A 17,912-nucleotide genomic window follows, 5' to 3' on the forward strand; every position below is an offset into this window, starting at 1 on the left:
CTGATCAAAATCATAGCCCTGGTCATTCTCTTGGGATTTGAGTTTTTAAAAAATAATGTAATGCTTTGGTTCATGCCATCTTCTCAGTCCATATCCTTACAAGTTGTTGTCTTCTTTCAAGCCTCTCCAACAAGAAAGGGCATAAAAATATTGTTCCTGCTCACTCTTACTGGCTAGAAGAGAAATGATGAACCTGATATTTCTTGTACTGTGAGAGCTAATTAAGAAACTCAAGGTGAATGTATGGGAGTTTGAAATGACTTAATTCTTCCTCTGTCTGGGAAGTACCAACTGGGCTATCTGACACTGCAATTTCCTGATGCATAATGACAGATACTGCAAATACTGGGGATCCTGGTTCCAGGTATGCCACTTTTTATTAGCTAGGAGAAGATGTAACTGCACAGGTTCTTGGGATTAAATTCACTAATATGCTAGAGGTCTTCTGGTCCTGATTTCAGTCATTCTGCATACTACAACAATAGCCCAAGTTGTTGAATTTGGTCTTGCTGTGCTATTTTTAAAACAAGTTCATGTCTTTTGATGGGAACAGTTAAAATTAAACTAGAGAAGAGGAACTAGAAAATGTTGCTGACCATATTTGTCTACATTAATAGGGGGACAAAGGTTACATTTCAGAATAATCTTTGCTTTTTTGTGGTCCAAGAGAGTCCAAAAGCTTTTCCGAGCAGGTTTAGCCTTGCTTTGATTTATGGCTAGCTACTTAGTCCTCAAGAGGCTGTTCTCTCAGGAGGGGATTGGTAGGCTTGAGGGATGCTGTGGTTATGTACAGTTTCTCTTGACCATATCGCTCACAAGGTTTGTTGGGAAAGAGCAGCACAGCACATATGTGAGGATTGCCTTGCCGAGTCTTCAAGAGGGAAGTGGAGCCAGCTTCTGAGCTGCCATGGTGGGCTTAGCAATTCATCCCTCTCCTCAGACTGCTGTGGGAAAGTCAATAGAGCTGTTGTCAAGAGAGAGGGAGATAAAAAGTGCTCCATCTGAACAGCAACAATGCCATTGGAAAGACAGGATAGGCAACTGGGTTTACATTTACCAAGGAAAGAAATAAGCATCACAAGATAAAAGGCAGATGAGAATGAGGATGGTGAATGGAGTTAGCTTATACAAGAGAACTGTTTGATTGGAAAGGTTAATTGGACCTTAAGACAATGTATCCAGCAAATTCTATTTAGATACTTTGGTTGTAGGTAGCTTGGAAATTCGTTAGAAATTGCGGTGATAGATGATTTAAAAGTCCTAGGCTAGGTACTGTTGCAGCCTTTATTATGGGAATTCAAGGCTAGATTAGATAACATTTCGGAGAGGAGTGATCTAGAGGTCGCATTTGTTACAGGGACTGGAATTGCTCTGACTTTTCCCACAAGACATTTCAAGGCAATTGTTTTTCAGGCATCATTTCCTATAGCTTCAGCAGAGGTAGCCTCTGGTCATTTAAAAAAAAGCTGCTTTTTGTTTCATACTACCAAGGTCCAGCAGATACTGTAGTAAGGATGTATATATAGAAGCTCATTGAATGCTTCTTTAAATTAGTGCAGTTGGTTGGCTTTCAGGAAATAAAAAGCGGAGGAGAAACCAAAGCTATGTTGTTTTTTTCTGAACAGATGTTGTACTAATTATGTGCATAATTTTAACATTTAATTGAGGAAAAGACTCCTTATACTTAGATTATCAGAAACTGTCTAGAATTTGCAGTCAGTGATACTAGAGTTCATTGCAAGTCTTTTGAAATTCAGAATACATGTGCGATTTGTATACTAACATTTACTTGCATCTTAAGCATGGTTTAAAAGCTGTTAAAATACTAAAACTCAAGCTATGCATACAACATTCTTTTACCATGTTTGCTTTATGATACAATCTTTAATGCATAACTGCACACCTGTATAAGCCAAAACCCAACCCAGTTTATGGCTATGTTTTGGTACAAAACATTTCACACTGTTCAGATTCTATCTTCCTCTACATGTGCCTACGTGTATTCTCTCTTTGTCTTTCAGAGGCAATAAAAAGAGATGGAAGATGGATGGAATACATTTATATTGATACAATTAGGTGAAATGAAAGGCGTAATGTGTTTGGTTTGTTTTATTTGATGCACATATCTCTATCCTTCAGAACCTGAGGTTGCAACATTTTGTTTTTTCTAACCATTCCAGTAACCTAAGGCCTTACTTTGAGGGGATGTACTACACAGAATTGGAGGGTGGAAGGTTGCTACAAACTAAGTGCTTAAGTTTGGAATTGTTTCTTTTTAAATGGTCTTCTCTCTGTACAGCTAAACACATGACTAAGAGCAGCATTTATTTCCTGACAGTAGATTACTTCTGCTCTGGATCTTTTCTCATCTTAGGTCTCTTGCAGGGCTAAGCTAATATTGAAGCAGCACTATGTAGCAAAACACTAGGCACTTTAATGATGTCTCCATTTACTGATCCTAGCAAAATAATTATGTTGGTTTTTTTTTTTTTTCATGTATAGAGGGCTTTTCTTCAGTAAACCTTTTTCTTTCCTTTTACAGATTTCAAGCATGTGTTTATTTTGCATCTGTGTTTCAAGCTATGTCATGTGGTATCCATTACTTAGCGTCTGTGTTCATGGCTGTTACTCCTAACTTTGTATGTGGGATCCCTGGAAATGTGAGTAGTGTTCTTTTCTACAACTCCTCTGAATCAAGTATAGAGGACACCTGGACACTGTGGACATCAACAGAAAATTACATTGTAGTCCAGCTGCAAAATGGAGACATTTGGGAACTTAACCAATGCAGCAGGTCCAAACGAGAAGTCAGTTTGGATCTGGCATATGAATACAAAGGCAACAAGTCCGTATTTTCTTGTTCTGATGGATTTCTTTATGATGATACAAAGTGGAAGAGCACTGTTGTTACGCAGTGGGATCTGGTCTGTGACCGAGAATGGCTTGCAAAATTAATCCAGCCTACATTCATGCTTGGAGTCTTGATTGGAGCGGTGATTTTTGGTGACATTGCTGACAGGTAAAGTGCCATCCTCTGAAAATTGTAGCTTCAGACTGCAGTAACACCACGCATATCTACCTATTTTTTTGTTTTCATTCATTGTGTATTCATAATTATGTATTCACAATTCAGGAGGTTTGGATATTGTTTTATGCACAGAGGTGTTTAACTCAACTTCTTCTTCCGATAGCAAGTACTAATTTTAAAAGGTATTAGCAAATCATTTGCTTTTAGAATTTTTTTCCTACTTTATATCAGCCATTGTTCTAGGCCTTGATCCCTCAAATTGTCTTACGCAGCTAGTATTTGCCCCTAGATTTTTTTTTTTTTTTTTTTTTTAACAGGAATAGCAATGGTTAGTAGTAATAGCAATGGTAAAACCCGGGAGCAGATTTTCACCTCATTTTCCATGAGGAGAGATTCCTCATGGAAACATAGATTTTTATTTCTGGGTATGATGAACAGCTGAAGGGCTACTGGAAGGTTAAAAACCATGTATTTTAAAATCACAGATTTCCTAACCTCTGTCATGAATACAGCTCTGTAGGGCTGATGCAAAGGCTTTGAGGGTTTGCTCAGGCCCCATGTTCTTAAAATAAACACCCATACACTATTTTTCTTTGCTGTCCAATTGTAGTTTTTCCCTGAGTGGTTAGCTTAAACTTCAGTCTCTTGAAGGTTAGTCCAGATAGGAGGAAAAATGGTTGTTATTGAGCTGTCCTGCAGTTTCATTTATTTACCAGCACGTACAAAATTCTATTTGAGTATGAGGAGAATCAGTCTGTGGAGGGACTCGACCCGAGCAGTCCCGTGCTCATGGTGCCAAGGCGGTCCTTCAGCCCATTCCCCTCGGACACTTCCTCCCTGGATGTTATCTCAGACCATGCACTGAGATCCAGCATCAGAGCTGGACTCAGAAGCAATAGCGAGATCCAGGATATACGTCTGTATCCTCCTGCTTCTCTTGGTTTTCTCTCTCAACACAAACACATGTATTCCTACCTCAGAAGAATATCCAGCTGTGCCTGCCCCTCTATCCATGTAAGAGTCAAACGCCTAAGCTACGTTATACTTGGTTTTGTCTCAGGCGGTTTATGTACCCGTGTTTTGCTTTGAAGACTGGTTTAGTGTTATTTGTCTCTTTCTATAAAGGAGCTTGTTGACTAACAGCTCTGTTAGGTGGAGGGTGACTTTTTAATCCCACAGCTAACAGTATAAGCAGAAAAAGGAGACCAGGCGTGTTGTTTTCTGATTTCTCCTTCATTAGCACAACACTACAGTGTGACAGTTAACAACATGGGAATGCAAAAGTAAAGATGATCTTTCTTTCATTTGGCTTTTAGAACACATGGAATCAATCCTGCCTCCCGATCCAAGGCTTTGTAAAACCGCATTTAATACAAAACCAGAATATAATGCCAACATTTGTTCTGCATCCCTTGAAATCATTCACAGCTTTATTAATTAATACTCAGACATGATTTATAAGTTTATGATCATATTGTTCTCATTTCCATTAATTCAAGCCATGGACAACCAGTTAAGATAATACACACATTCTGAGTTGCAGATTTACAACTGTAGATTTTACAGCTGAAAGTTATTATTTTTTGACACATCCTGGCTGGTGGGAAATAAGTTTATGGGTTCGTCCCATTCCCAATTAACAGATTTCCCAACAGAAGAGCTCCAACAGCTAGGACTCACTGGGATCTTTTCTGGCAGGGATTAGAGACCAAATGTGCATGACTCCAGGTCAAGGTTGGAGAAAAATAGGAGTTGTTTTAATGTAGTGCCAAATACTCATGGAGAAAAACCGACAAATGAGCTCACACCCCTGAAAGTCCTCAGACTCTCTGTCTAAACATAATATCCACCTCTGTGAAAAGCTGTTCGCAGTGGAGTAGATTGTAAGAGTCCAAGAGAATATTATCAGGGAAGAAAAACGGTTCCATGCATTTTGTATTACAGAACATTTGTAGATAGAGTATAATGAATCCTCAATAGAGTCTTGAATACCTACTGCAGATTTCTAGGTTTTCTCCTCCGATGAGATTTTTATTGATAGCATGTGCTCACTGGTTTAGGGACAACTGGTTCTACTTGGTATATTTGCTCCCTGAGATACGGGAAGAAGATAAACAAACAGAAGTTTCTTTTTACTAAATGCCCTTCTTTCACACTGGAAATTACTCTGTTGTTGATGGGAAGCTAGTATTTGACATGGGTTTTTTTGCTGTTAGTATACTAGCTTCCTGGATTTGTTTGTATATGTTTGTATATGCATGCACGTGTGCTGTGATACAATCAGAAAATTCAGGGGAACTATATAATTGTCATTTATTAGAGAATTCAACTTTAAATAACTGGACAAAGATATGTTACAGAAGCCTTTCATTACTATCCAGATTGGTTGTTACTTTGGCAAGAGATGACGTGTTATCACAGCTAACTTTTGTTAGAAATTATTAATTAGACATAACTTGATATAAAATACCTGAAAAAGCGAGTCTTACCTACTGTCCTCATAAATAAAACAGAGTAAATTTGCATATTAGTTATGTAGAAGTTAAACTTGAAACTGGAGGTGAGCATATGTAATGCCCACTTCTGCGTGTTGTTTCCAGCCAAGAATTGTGGAAGTTCTGTCCATAGCAGCTTCCTTTTTCTTGGAAGTTGGAATTACTGAAAAATAAATACAGGTAACTAAACCAGAGTTTCTGTGGTGAGTGAAAGTACTAAGTACAGTATTTTCAGACTCACTTCCAGGTAGGCTTTCTGGAGTTGCAGGTGTATTTTAATAGAATGTTTATGGTTATTCATAATTTTATTACTGCTGTGATTTGCAGACTGGGAAGACAGCGTGTTATGTGGTTCACAAGTGCTGGTCAGTTTGTATTTGGCATCGCAGTGGCCTTCACGTTTGACTACTACAGTTTCGTGATTGTGCGCTTTCTCCTTGCTATGGTAAGAAAGGATGTTCACCCTGGCTCTTTTCATGTGTCATTTCCTACCCCTTCTCAGGAAAACCTCCCTTTTGTTATAATTTCCTCTCCTACTTCATTATTCTAAAGCCCCCTCTGTTGCACTTATTTCAGCAGAGCAGGGAGAGTCTGAATGTTCTTGGACCACAGCACTTTTCCTCTTTGAATTAATAGAAAGCGTCTGTATGAAGCAATATTTGGTACTTCCTCCATCCCAACCTCTGCTGGACTGGTAATTAGATACCAAGTGTGAGCAGCGAACTCTGGATTCTGCATTGCAGCTGCCATTGTATTTCTCCTTGTTGTTGGAAATTGAGTATATTTTTCTTAAAATAACAAATCTATAACAAGTATGATTTTTATCTCTACCATTTTGAGTGATGGAGGAGAGATGCATATTTTCTCTTCCATGCATCTCTTTGGTCTTTTAAGCTACATCTGGAATACTAAATACATAGGTAGACATGTTTAACACCTAGATGTGTATACTGTACTTAAGGGTATTCTATTATATGTGTTTATGCGTATCTATACATATACTTTTATATATTTATGCTATATATCCAATACCTGATATATATTCAATCTTTATACATAGTAACCAATTTTAAATTGCTATTTTACATCCAAAAGTATAATATTCGTAGTCTTTCACTATATAATGCATAAAGAAATTAGAATGCTATCACAAGAAAAATTATGTAACTTGAAGTAGGTTAGATATTTGAAAATAACGATATAATTTACTTTATTCCTGCTGACAGTGCATTAGTCAAGACAGGACCTTGCACCTGGACTTCCCTTTGCCTGATTAGAGCTCAGAAGGATTCCCTAGCAGGAAAAACGGCATGGGCATTTCAGCCTTGAGGAGTGAGATCAACAGGAGTCTCTCTACTGACTCTCTTGGCTGTTGATGTTTAGAAATGATGGCTGTGGTAGCTTAGAAACCCAAAAAGCTGTGACTAGACCAAAGCTGTAGGTTTTAACTGCCCACTGGGACTGATTTGCGAGATGGAGGTCTAAAGCTCTAGGCCTGTGCCACTGAGATCAGCACAGCTTTCCTATCAGGGTCAGCGGGTTCAGAATCAGAGTTTATTAACTGGAATATTTTTAACCAGAAAATTGATTAATCATAGAATCATAGAATCATTTATGTTGGAAAAGACCTTTAAGATCATCCAGTCCAACCATTAACCTAACATTACCAAGTCCACCACTAAACCAATTAAGGATAGAGTAGCAATTTCTTGTTTCCTGGCTTGGTGGCTGGATTATTTTTAATGAAAGTGAAAACTAGGAATCATTAAGATTGGAAAGGATCTCTAAGATCATTAGTCCAACTATCAACCCAACACCACCATGCCCACTAAACCATGTCCCAGAGTGCCACATCTACCCGTTTTTTGAACACTTCCAGGGATGGTGACTCCACCGCCTCTCTGGGCAGCCTGTTCCAATGCTTGACTACCCTTTCCATGAAGAAATTTTTCCTAATATCCAATCTAAATCTCCCCTGGCACAGCTTGAGCCTACTTCCTCTCATCCTATCACTAGTTACTTGGGAGAAGAGACCAACAGCCACCTCACTACAACCTCCTTTCAGGTAGTTGTAGAGAGCAATAAGGTCTCCCCTCAGCCTCCTCTTCTCCAGGCTAAACAATCCCAGTTCCTAGTCTAGATTTTCTAGTTGTGCTTTGAAATGTTTTGAGATACCAACAGTTTGACTGTTGCTAGAAAAATTGTAATATATATATTTAATAATATATATATTCAATAATATATATATATTCAGTGAAGAAATACTAAAACAGATATATACTGGCAGAACATGCCAGTAGTTGCATTTGCTAGATAACATATGAGAACACATAGCCACATATATGAGATTCTCTTCCAACATTGTAAAAATTTAATTTGATGAGATAATTTACAAGGATGTGGAAGGTAATTCTTAGTAAATTTGCAGTTCCCTGACGTAAAGCCAAGATCAAGATTTGCAGAAGCGGCAGTTACTTCAGGGGACCTCGTTTTCCTAAGAGTCTAGTTTGCAATGTCATTAAGGGACCTGATTTTTGGAGGTGAAGGGCTTAGCGACATCAGCCAATCAGGCTCTTTTTCAGGTGCAGCTTGCTGGCTCTCCCCAACTACAGAGAAGCATCCAAAATCACGTGACATTTTTAAATACAGTGTCTGGGCAGTCTGAAGGTTTGAGTGAACTTTTTCTCCAGCAGATTTGTTTTCAGGGTTGTGGTTTTTTCTGTCAGTGTGGGACATGCCAGTGTGGTGGCAATTAAGCATACACAAATATGGAACACTAGCTGTTTGTTTTTACTGCTGTTGCACAAGGAGAGTAGACACAAACCTCACTCTTTTTTTTTCTCTCTCCCACCCCCCCAGGTTTCAAGTGGCTATCTGGTTGTGGCTTTTGTTTATGTGACTGAATTTGTTGGCATTAAAGCACGAACCTGGGCTTCTATGCATGTCCATGCTTTTTTTGCTATGGGAATAATGGTTGTGGCACTCGTGGGATTTTTGGTTCGGACCTGGTGGGTCTATCAGATATTTCTCTCCATAGCCACTCTTCCCTTTGTCTTGTGCTGCTGGATGCTCCCAGAAACACCTTTTTGGCTCCTGTCAGAGGAAAGATATGAAGATGCACAAAAAGTAATTAATATAATGGCAAGATGGAATAAAGTAAGCACTCCCTGCAAAGTTTCTGAACTGTGCTCAGTCCAACAAGATGATCTAGTCAGTGGCAGAACAGGTGACAATGACACTTCCTCAACAAAGAAGCACAACATCTTAGACCTGTTTTGTAACTGGCACATTGCAAGAAGGACCATCACAGTCTGGCTGATCTGGTTCACTGGGAGCTTGGGGTACTACGTCTTCTCCCTCAGTTCTGTCAGTCTAGGAGGCAATGAATATTTAAATCTCTTTCTCATAGGTAAATATTTTTGTACCTTATTCTGTTTATGACAGAACTGGAACATAACATTTAGAAATGTCTATAGATTTGACAGCCAATTTTTTAACTTTGTTCGTTCAATTATGAACCTTGTCCAAAAAGTTTCTTGATAACTCTTCATAAAGTTGACTAACACAGGAGGAGTATCATTCACTCCAAATCTCACTGTTTCTGGAAAAAAAAGAGAATTTAAAATTTGTTGGTGTACAAAATTCTTCTCCATCTGTCTTTGTGATTGTAAAACCATATTTTGCCTGTCTCCTCTTTGCCCTGCAAGCATATAGCAGAACCACACAAACACTAAGGGAAGCAGACCAGCAACACAAAATTCACATGGCTCTGTTAAAGGCACAAACTTGGAAAACAAGAGAAAAAAATTATTCCTTTAATTATTTAGAGTCCTGATATAGTGAGTCTGTCTGTGTAGAAAATAGATTCATAATTCTCAGAAGCAAGAGTAATTTTAGTTTTCTCAGAAGTATATTTTTGGTATAGTTGTAGTATTCTTTTAATTTTGTTGGTCTGACTGTAATCTTCCTCTGGTATGTAAGTTGTCTACAAAGGCAGCTCAGTGCTTTCAAGGCCTGATCTAAAGTTTGTTAAGATCAGTGGAAATATTCCATTGACTTCAGAAGACTCTAGATCGGGCATGCAGCTCTGAGCCAGCAAAGAATTAAATCATACGGTCTGCTTTATGCAGCTGAGTGCTCTCCGTAAAGTGAATGTGACTGTTCATGTACATAAGCACACAAGACTGGGGCACTCATGAATGCAGTTTGTGTTGTCACATATTATAGCGTATGGGTAGACTGACATGTTGAAGAGTGGATGCTAGTATTGCACAGAAATGGTTTGGTGGAGTACAGCGCATAAATCACTGTATGTACCTCCTTCAAAAATATTTTAGCAGACTAACATACACTGAATAATTGCAACCTGCTTTTACCAACACAGGCCCAAAAGATTGTTTCCTGATATTATAAGTGTGTTGACATACTACATGTGCTTAGTAAAGGAGTGTAGCGTATTTGTTCAGGGCTGTATCTTACGTTCTTCCTTTATTTTACATTGGACATAGTACCATTCTTCATGAGCGAGTTGGTTTAAAATGTCTGAACTGGCTTCGGCTCAATATAATTTGTCTAGGGGCAAATCATGTTTACATGGGATTTGTGAACAGTCCTAGCCAAACGCCAGTTCCTTTAGAGCTGCAGAAGTTCTTCTCTGGAAAGAGACATTAGGAAGAGACAATCTGAATAAGAATGGGGTATTGTAAGCAGCTGCCCTCTTTTCAATGGAGAAGAGAGAAAGCTGGAACTGCACTTTCTGTGTTTGTGGAGCTGGCTCAGAAAACCAGACCTGGAGAGACTTTGCTTGCCTTTTACGTTGGGGTGATCTGGGGCTGAAGCTGGGGGAGGCGCCTGTGGCTTCAGCTCTGTGTCCGGGTGGAAGCTGGCAAATCCTGAGAGCTGTGTCAGTGTGACACCAGCAGTATTCCTCGTGGGCACATTTAAGCTGTTGATGTGAAAAGACCTGAAGCAAAAGAGCAGAAAATGGAGAGCTTTCAGTCATAAGTGCCAGTGTCATAAAAGCAGGACTGTGGCCTTGCTGTTTTCTGTACTTTTCCACCACAGCACCACAAAGGAGCTGCTCTGTGCTGTGAAACCCGTTTCCCTTGTCCTTCTCCATCCCCCACTGTCATATTTTAGGCCATGCTTTCTGCCTTCTGTTGCTATTTCTGTTACCAAATGAACTAGCCCAACACACTGGTTATCTCTAGATTTCAGTTATTTACTACCCCCTAGATTAAATGAATCCCCATAAAGAGGAAGTTATAACATGAATATGTGTAATCATGACTTAAAACAAAATAATTTCATACTGACAGGTGCTGTGGAGTTGCCTTGCTATATCATTGCTTGCATTGGGATGGACAAACTGGGAAGGAGAAACACACTCATTCCGTTCCTTATTTTAAGTGCACTGATCTGTGTTTTAATTATGTTCATACCTCAGGTTAGTCACGTACCGTTGAAAGTGTTTCTATACTAGAAATTGATTTTAAAGGCTTTTAAGTCAGTAGATGCAGCTGCCCTTTCTAAATCATATAGTTGGTTAAAGGCTGTTTTTACAATGCGGCTGCCAGTCTGAGATAGATTTCTGTATTTTCAGTACAGGTTTCACCGTTTCATTGCTGGGGTCACATGTAAAATGTTCCCAGGGCTTCAGTGAACCAGGACTGGTAAAAAGTTAAATGGACACTAGTTGCTTACTAAGACCTATTTTAAAAAAGCAAGCAATAAGTACTGCTTCTTGTTTAAAGAAGGGTCACAACTTTTGAAGGATTTAAATTAAGTTTGAAACAGTGTTATTTTCTGGTGATTTATTTATTTGTGCTCTCTTTCAATAGGATTTCAATATATTAATTATCTTAGCAAATATGGCTGGAAAATTTTCAATAGGTGTGGCATTTGGCCTTATATATCTCTACACAGCAGAACTGTACCCAACAATTGTAAGGTAAGAGCTTTCATCAGTCATATATTTTTCATTATTTTGCTGTTATTTCCTTTTCTTTGTTATGCTCCCGGGCCAGATCTAGCAGCTCTTGACATTAGTGGCAGTGGTCCAAAAGACTTGGGATGGGATGAGTTCCTCTGCTGCTCCAGAGATGTCTAGTATTTGGCTATATAATAAATTTTTATTTATTTTTCATTTCCATGTGCATTCTTTGGTTTCATTGAGGAACTAGAAGAATACTCATACTTTCTTAAACATTATTTATGCCTTTCTTAAAAGTCCTGGTTGTTCACCCTCTGGTCTCTGCTGAATGAATTTTTAATCTTAATTATAGAAGCAGATGAATTGCATTACAATATAAATTTACACTGGTGTAGCAATAGCTTCCTAGTACCATTGCATAAAGACACATGTCATCCTACTGATGTTTTGAGTGTCTGTGCATTTCTAATTTCTAATGTTCTAATGTTTGCTTCATCTGCCAGAATTCTTATCAAAGTCTTTGTTTTATGTGTAGATCGCTTGCTGTTGGAAGTGGAAGCATGATGTGCCGTGCAGGAAGTGTGGTTGCTCCTTTCTGTGTATATCTGAGAAGCGTTTGGATTTTCATGCCACTTGTAAGTATTTATTTCAATGGTGAATGTTTCTGGTTTTGAAAAGGCATATGTGTCACTTGTTTTCTCAGGAACCAAAAGCTGAGCTTTTATTTTGAAAAGGAAATTGAATGAACCATTCTTGTTCTAAATTTTAAGTCTCAAAGTAACTTCATATTGTTAAAAATATGCAGCTAAAGCAAAAGGGAGACTTGGAGTCACTGAAATCTTCTGAAAAGTTTTTATGGTGGAAGATATAAACAAACTTATGCACTGAATCCTAGTATAAAATTGATAAAAATATTTTCCATAAAAATTCACTTTATCTACCATGTAACATTTAGGAAGTGTCTTAATCCATACTTCTTTACTCTACAGGCCTAGCAGTTCTTGACCATGCTCATGATTTACTCTTACCTTTTTTCAAAGGCATAGTTCTTCCATTCTTGGAATTCACCATGGGTGGCTGTTTTTTCTTAATATTATTCCTTAATCTTTTCCATGGCTTTCCTGGGACATTGCATCTTTGGAATAGCCTTCCAAGAGATCAAGAATGTCTTATGCTTACTATACTTGGTCTTCACAGCTGTCCCAAAGCTTCATTTTTTCATTTTTCATTTACAAGAACCGAACAAAACAATTCATGAGATAGAAAAAGAGAAGCAAATGATATATTGATGAGGTTCATGGTGATTTTGACAAGCAACAGAACACTGGATTCACTAGGCACATCCTACTTGTAGGTGACTCCAGGTCATGCTACCATTAGGTTTTGTCTTCTACGTCCAGTTGCCCCAAGAAAACAGAGGTGGAACCATTCCTTTGTGGACTTTGGGCATTTTGTCTGCATTATGTAGCTTCAAATCCACTTTGGACAAGATATTTTATGTATTTCCTGCTCACAAATGGATCACATTTCTTTATTACATTTATGTTATGAGGCATTTGCTGCTTAGAAATCCTGCAGCTATTCAATCCCTTTTTTACTCCTAAAGTATAATTTATGCCTATATGTGTAAAAACAGAAGGAATTACAATGTTTATATTAAAGCTTTAAGTAGAGAAGAGTTTATTAATGATTTAAAAATTGTTTGAGTTCTTTCAAAACCCCTTAGAATTCACTGTGACTAGCACACCAATGTTATATGTAGATTACACGTATCAGAAGGTAAAAATATATTGGGATGTGTCTTTCACCCAGATTGTTACTTTAATTTTGTCTACCACATTGGAATTTCCTGAAAAAGTGGCATTGTGCCCTTTTGAATTTGCAACTATAAAATCTTCAATTATAGATGCTAGAGATTGGTTTCAGAGAATTCTTGGGAACTTGTTTCATTATTTAAATTAATTACTTTCAGTTGTTTTGGATGGAAGTCAAGAGGATGAAGCAGACCACAAATTAATTTATTCCCTCAAGCTCCTAAAAAATGTTTTCTTTCTTAATAATGGTCCCATACAAACCAAGATATTATCCCAGAAGAAACATTTGCACAACAAAGTGGTCATGAGAGAGCATTCTTTTTCTCTTGTCAGTGTTTTGCCTTTACTGGCTGGTAAGCCTTTTCTGTGCAGAAGTGCTGCAGCTAAACCACAGATGGGGAATGCTTGAACATGCTGTGCAAATGAGAGTATAAACAGAGGAATTATTTCAGCTCTGAACAACTCTCAGTGTACAAAAAGTATCCAGACTATCTGTAGAGTTGTGTAGTAGTTCACAGTGAATATGTTTTCATTATTAGCTCCTATTATAAAACATTTGTCAGTTTATTAAATAGCCTTGTCTTGAGTTGGAGCATAGTGTGCCAAGTCTCAGGTAACATGTTTTGGAATGAAATTAAGTGGATTACATTTGTAAGTAAACTGACATACATCATGTTGATCTATTGTACACACCACACATTGTCAAGCAGTTACTATTGCTATTTGTTTGACAGTCTGCCTCCCATACAGTTATGCCACCTGTGAGTAATGCAAGCATCTCACTTGAATGCCTATAAATCTCGACTAACTCACCAAGTATGTTTTTCATGTGACAACTTTATAGAAAACTTACAATAAAGTAACTGTTCCGTGTATAACCTATTACTGTTTCTCAGCTGTTAGGAATTATGTTAGAGTAGCCCTTTAACAGACTTGATTTTTCTCTCAGATAAACCAGAAATTACAAATTTAAAAAACTCTTCACTGAGGTCAGTAAAGTTAAATGAATGCAAATCCTGTGTCTAATACTAGTGGGTTTTCAGGACAAAATTTAACCTTTTTTTGTTGAAGTAGGAATTTTGTAAATAAGATCACATTTTATATTGGTTCAGAGCTATCAGATGTAGATATAAATATAAATAGTAGACTAGAATAATCATTTGTTCTCAAAAGTAAACGTATTATTTTGTAGGGATATTTAATTCGAATTATCTTTTGTTCTAGACTAAATATATTAAGTCCTGGTCTTAGACCACTATGAAACTAAAATTGTTGTTTCAGGTAGGTAGGAAGACATTAAAAAAATGGTGGTAAATCTTTTTTTGAAGTTAGTTATGGTAGCTGTTAGAAGCTGCTGCCTGTACTGAAGTGTTGGGAATACTTTGAGATTTTGACTAAGCAGAAAGTCGGATTTGAAATTAAGACCCTGAAAAAGCAATGAATTTAAGCAGGTACTCCTGTCGAATTAACTTCAGTGGAGCTTAAACATACTTAAATACTTTGTACAATAGTACACTTTAATCCATAAACATTTAACTCATTGACTATATCAGAAGAACATTCTCTGATCCTGAAATATGTGTAAAATAGTACATACATACAAAATGTACACATTTGTTATGAGCAAGCAAAGAGCTAAATTATGTCAGGTGCTTCATGAGAAGTCCTTCTGTACATACACTGTGACTTAATTGTTTCATAGTCTGTCTTTCATAGGAAATATTGGAAAATGCTTTGTAGGGTCAGGGAGAAGGGAAAAACACTGTATTAGTCGGCATGCAGCAGCTTTCACATTGAAAAAAGAAAACTAACACGGGATGGAATAGAGTTAAGAGAGCTGAGATGAAAAGGCAGGAAAGATGGTGGTGTGTACGCTTCCAGAATGGTGAGAGTTTACAGGGGAATAAGAGGTAGGTTCATGAGGAAGGAAAACATGAGAAGAATGCAAAGCGTCTAAAAGACTAGCCGAAACAGAGGAGACACACATACTCAAAGCACACAGTGTTGCTTTAACCTTGTTCTGTTTGGCACCAGTAGTGACCCTGCTCTCATAAAACTCCAAATGTACAGGCATCCATAAGCTTCAATATCCTTAACAGCCCTCAATATCCTCAAATATAACCTTATGACAGTTTAAAGAATGTGCGTAAGAGAGGTTACTGTTGAATAGCTGCCGTGTGTCAATTCATCCTGTCTTACCATGGCAGAAAATCATGTTTTAATAGTGCAGAAGAGTTTTGACACTCAGAGGTGAGACTTTAATATTTTGGAATAGATTTTTAAGTATCACCCATGGCACATATATATATGCCTGCAAGGATTTCCCTCAGTTTGTCACTCAGTGCCATTTCCTCTGGTCACGTTACTGCTAAGATATTTTTTTTTTAATTTCTCATGGTAAGAGCATGACTATTTTATTTTTACCGTAGTTTGTAGTATTCAACAGTATTTTGCTTTATTTTGTCAGCCTCTATATTTGATGCAAGTGCAAAAAAAGGAGTGTATGCAACAGTGTGAATTCTGCTTCTCAAAAGAATGCTTGAGACAAGCTGTCCTCTTCTTTTGGAGGTGGGGGGAAGGAAAAGCAGCACGGTGCATTTCCATGAAAATACTTCTCTTCAAGGTTTCAACGGAGAATTCCAATTTTAAAGCACCTTTCTGACTTAAGGAGAAAGTCTGGCTTAGCTGCAGAGGGTAACTGGCCAGTTCTTTTCTCAAGCTCTGTGTGAAAGACATAGGCATACTAATTCCAAATGCTCACTCTCACACACTTGGAAAGAAAGTATCAAACAAACAGGGCAGGCGTGGAATTAGCACAGGGCAAGATAAGGATAATACAGAATCAAAGCGCACAGTCATAAAATGGAAAAATACTGAGGCCAGGCATGATGTACGCTGTGGAAGCATTTCTATCAAGAGAGATTTGGGTCATTTATAACCTGACGTTGGAAGAATGTTAGGGTTTTAATGCTGTTCTGTACTTCAGAGGAGGAAAGTGTGAATTGTTCTCACTGAACAAGGCACAGAAATGAAGGGAAAGAAAAGATACTCCTGGAGCATGTGTGTGCTTCTGCATCTACCCCACAGGATCCTGATTCTTGCACCACTCGTGCTGAAGTAAGCTGTTGTTACGGAACTGTGTACACCATGGAGAAATCCAAGATGTGATCCCAGTGCAAATGTCAGTAGATGCCTGCACTCCTAACAGATCTGTGAAACTGCAGTTTAGCAAAGTATTCCTGTTTAGAGCTAGCTCATTGTCTCCTGAAGTGCCCTCCTGAGCAGGGATGTGCGCTTCTGTGGCTCCAGGCCAAAGATCCATGCTGAAATTCTGATTTTGGCTGTGTGCAGGAGGAACAGGCACACAGGTACAGGGAGAATAGGTTCACGAGTGAGAGTGCAAATGAAGATTACAGGTGGCAGGGTAATTGTACCTCTAGGAACATGCATGTAAAAATAAATGTATGCAATCCTAGAATCAGTTGTTACATACCTGACAGTAGAAATACCGAATGAAGAGCTAGGTATTGTTTTCTCAAACAGAATTATTCCTGCTTGCACTTGTATTGATCCCTTGTGAAACAAAACACTTCACTTGCTCTTCATTAATTCTGCTGCATAATCTTTCATTTATGCAACAAAAAAAGGCAGATCTTTTATACAGTCAATATTTAAGACTTAGGATCTTTGCTTTACATAACAGTTCCTTGTGCTTTATTTTAAATGTACTCTCACGTAAGAGCAAAGAGTTGCATAACTAGAGAGACATTTCTACCTTTACAGCTACTGTTTATTTCTTCTAGTTGCTTGTTGGAGTCATGGCTCTTCTGAGTGGAATATTAACAATAATGCTTCCAGAGACACTGGGAAAACCGTTGACTAATACTTTGGCAGAAGCTACAGAAATGGGAAGAAACGAGAAAAGCTGTTCAGGAGAGAATCCTCCAGCACACAGTGGTGCAGCATTAGAAAAGATAGAGATGTTTGGTCAAGAAACAGTCAGCACCGAGAAATAAAGCAACAGCAAAATGGCTGTTCCAAATTCAATCATTATCTGATTTATAAGATATTTTTATTCAAGAAATGTGACTGTTCTATAATATCTGTGCCTTTTAATTTGTATTGTCTTGCCTTTTCAACAGTGCAAGTATATAAAACCTTTTCCACGTGACTGAGGTACTGCAGAAAATTTGATAGCATTTCTAGATCCCTTGTCAAACTTACACAGGCTTTAGAAAACCTATCTGACTTGCTGTGACCAGTTGGGATGATTACTCTAAATGTTGGAACCCACCTGATTACACATATGTAAAAACTATGCCAATTCTTTGCTTCACATTTTCTGCAGTTAGATTTCTAAACCCGCCACAAAGTGCCCTGTCCGCTCTCATCCGGTTGCAGCTGACAGTTACAGGCTGGAGTTTTCTAAACATGATAAGCTCGAACAGTTACAGTTCAAGAGAGAAGCCTTAACATTGCATCAAGTCGTATCCATAATTTAAAAGTCCAACTAATTTACTCTTTTTTTTTTTTTTTTTTCCAAATTTTCTACTAGAAATGGTGCCATTGCTAACAAAGGAAAGTATTCTGTGGAACAGCTTCTGACTGAAAAAATAATACTAAGTTTGCAAAATGTGCAAATA

The 17,912-nt window shown here is 38.0% G+C and overlaps 1 protein-coding gene across 1 annotated transcript; it reads left to right on the forward strand.

Moving 5' to 3' along the window:
• The first annotated feature begins 326 nt into the window (after positions 1–326).
• Positions 327–17,285, forward strand: SLC22A16 (solute carrier family 22 member 16). The gene is made up of 8 exons (XM_075707719.1): positions 327–364; positions 2,543–3,019; positions 5,851–5,968; positions 8,383–8,932; positions 10,842–10,969; positions 11,364–11,473; positions 11,991–12,090; positions 17,073–17,285. The coding sequence occupies exons 1-8, from the start codon at positions 327–329 to the stop codon at positions 17,283–17,285; spliced, it is 1,734 nt and encodes a 577-aa protein (XP_075563834.1).
• The last annotated feature ends 627 nt before the right edge of the window (positions 17,286–17,912 follow it).

Source organism: Pelecanus crispus, chromosome 3 (assembly GCF_030463565.1).
Source record: "Pelecanus crispus isolate bPelCri1 chromosome 3, bPelCri1.pri, whole genome shotgun sequence".
NCBI classification, from domain to species: Eukaryota; Metazoa; Chordata; class Aves; order Pelecaniformes; family Pelecanidae; genus Pelecanus; species Pelecanus crispus.

Bases quoted from the DNA above. Each gene is read 5' to 3' on its own strand.
- SLC22A16 (XM_075707719.1), top strand. From the start codon at position 327: ATGACAGATACTGCAAATACTGGGGATCCTGGTTCCAG. The intron at 11,474-11,990 runs GTAAGAGCTTTC...TTTTATGTGTAG, and splicing joins CTGTACCCAACAATTGTAAG to ATCGCTTGCTGTTGGAAGTG. The intron at 12,091-17,072 runs GTAAGTATTTAT...TATTTCTTCTAG, and splicing joins TTTGGATTTTCATGCCACTT to TTGCTTGTTGGAGTCATGGC.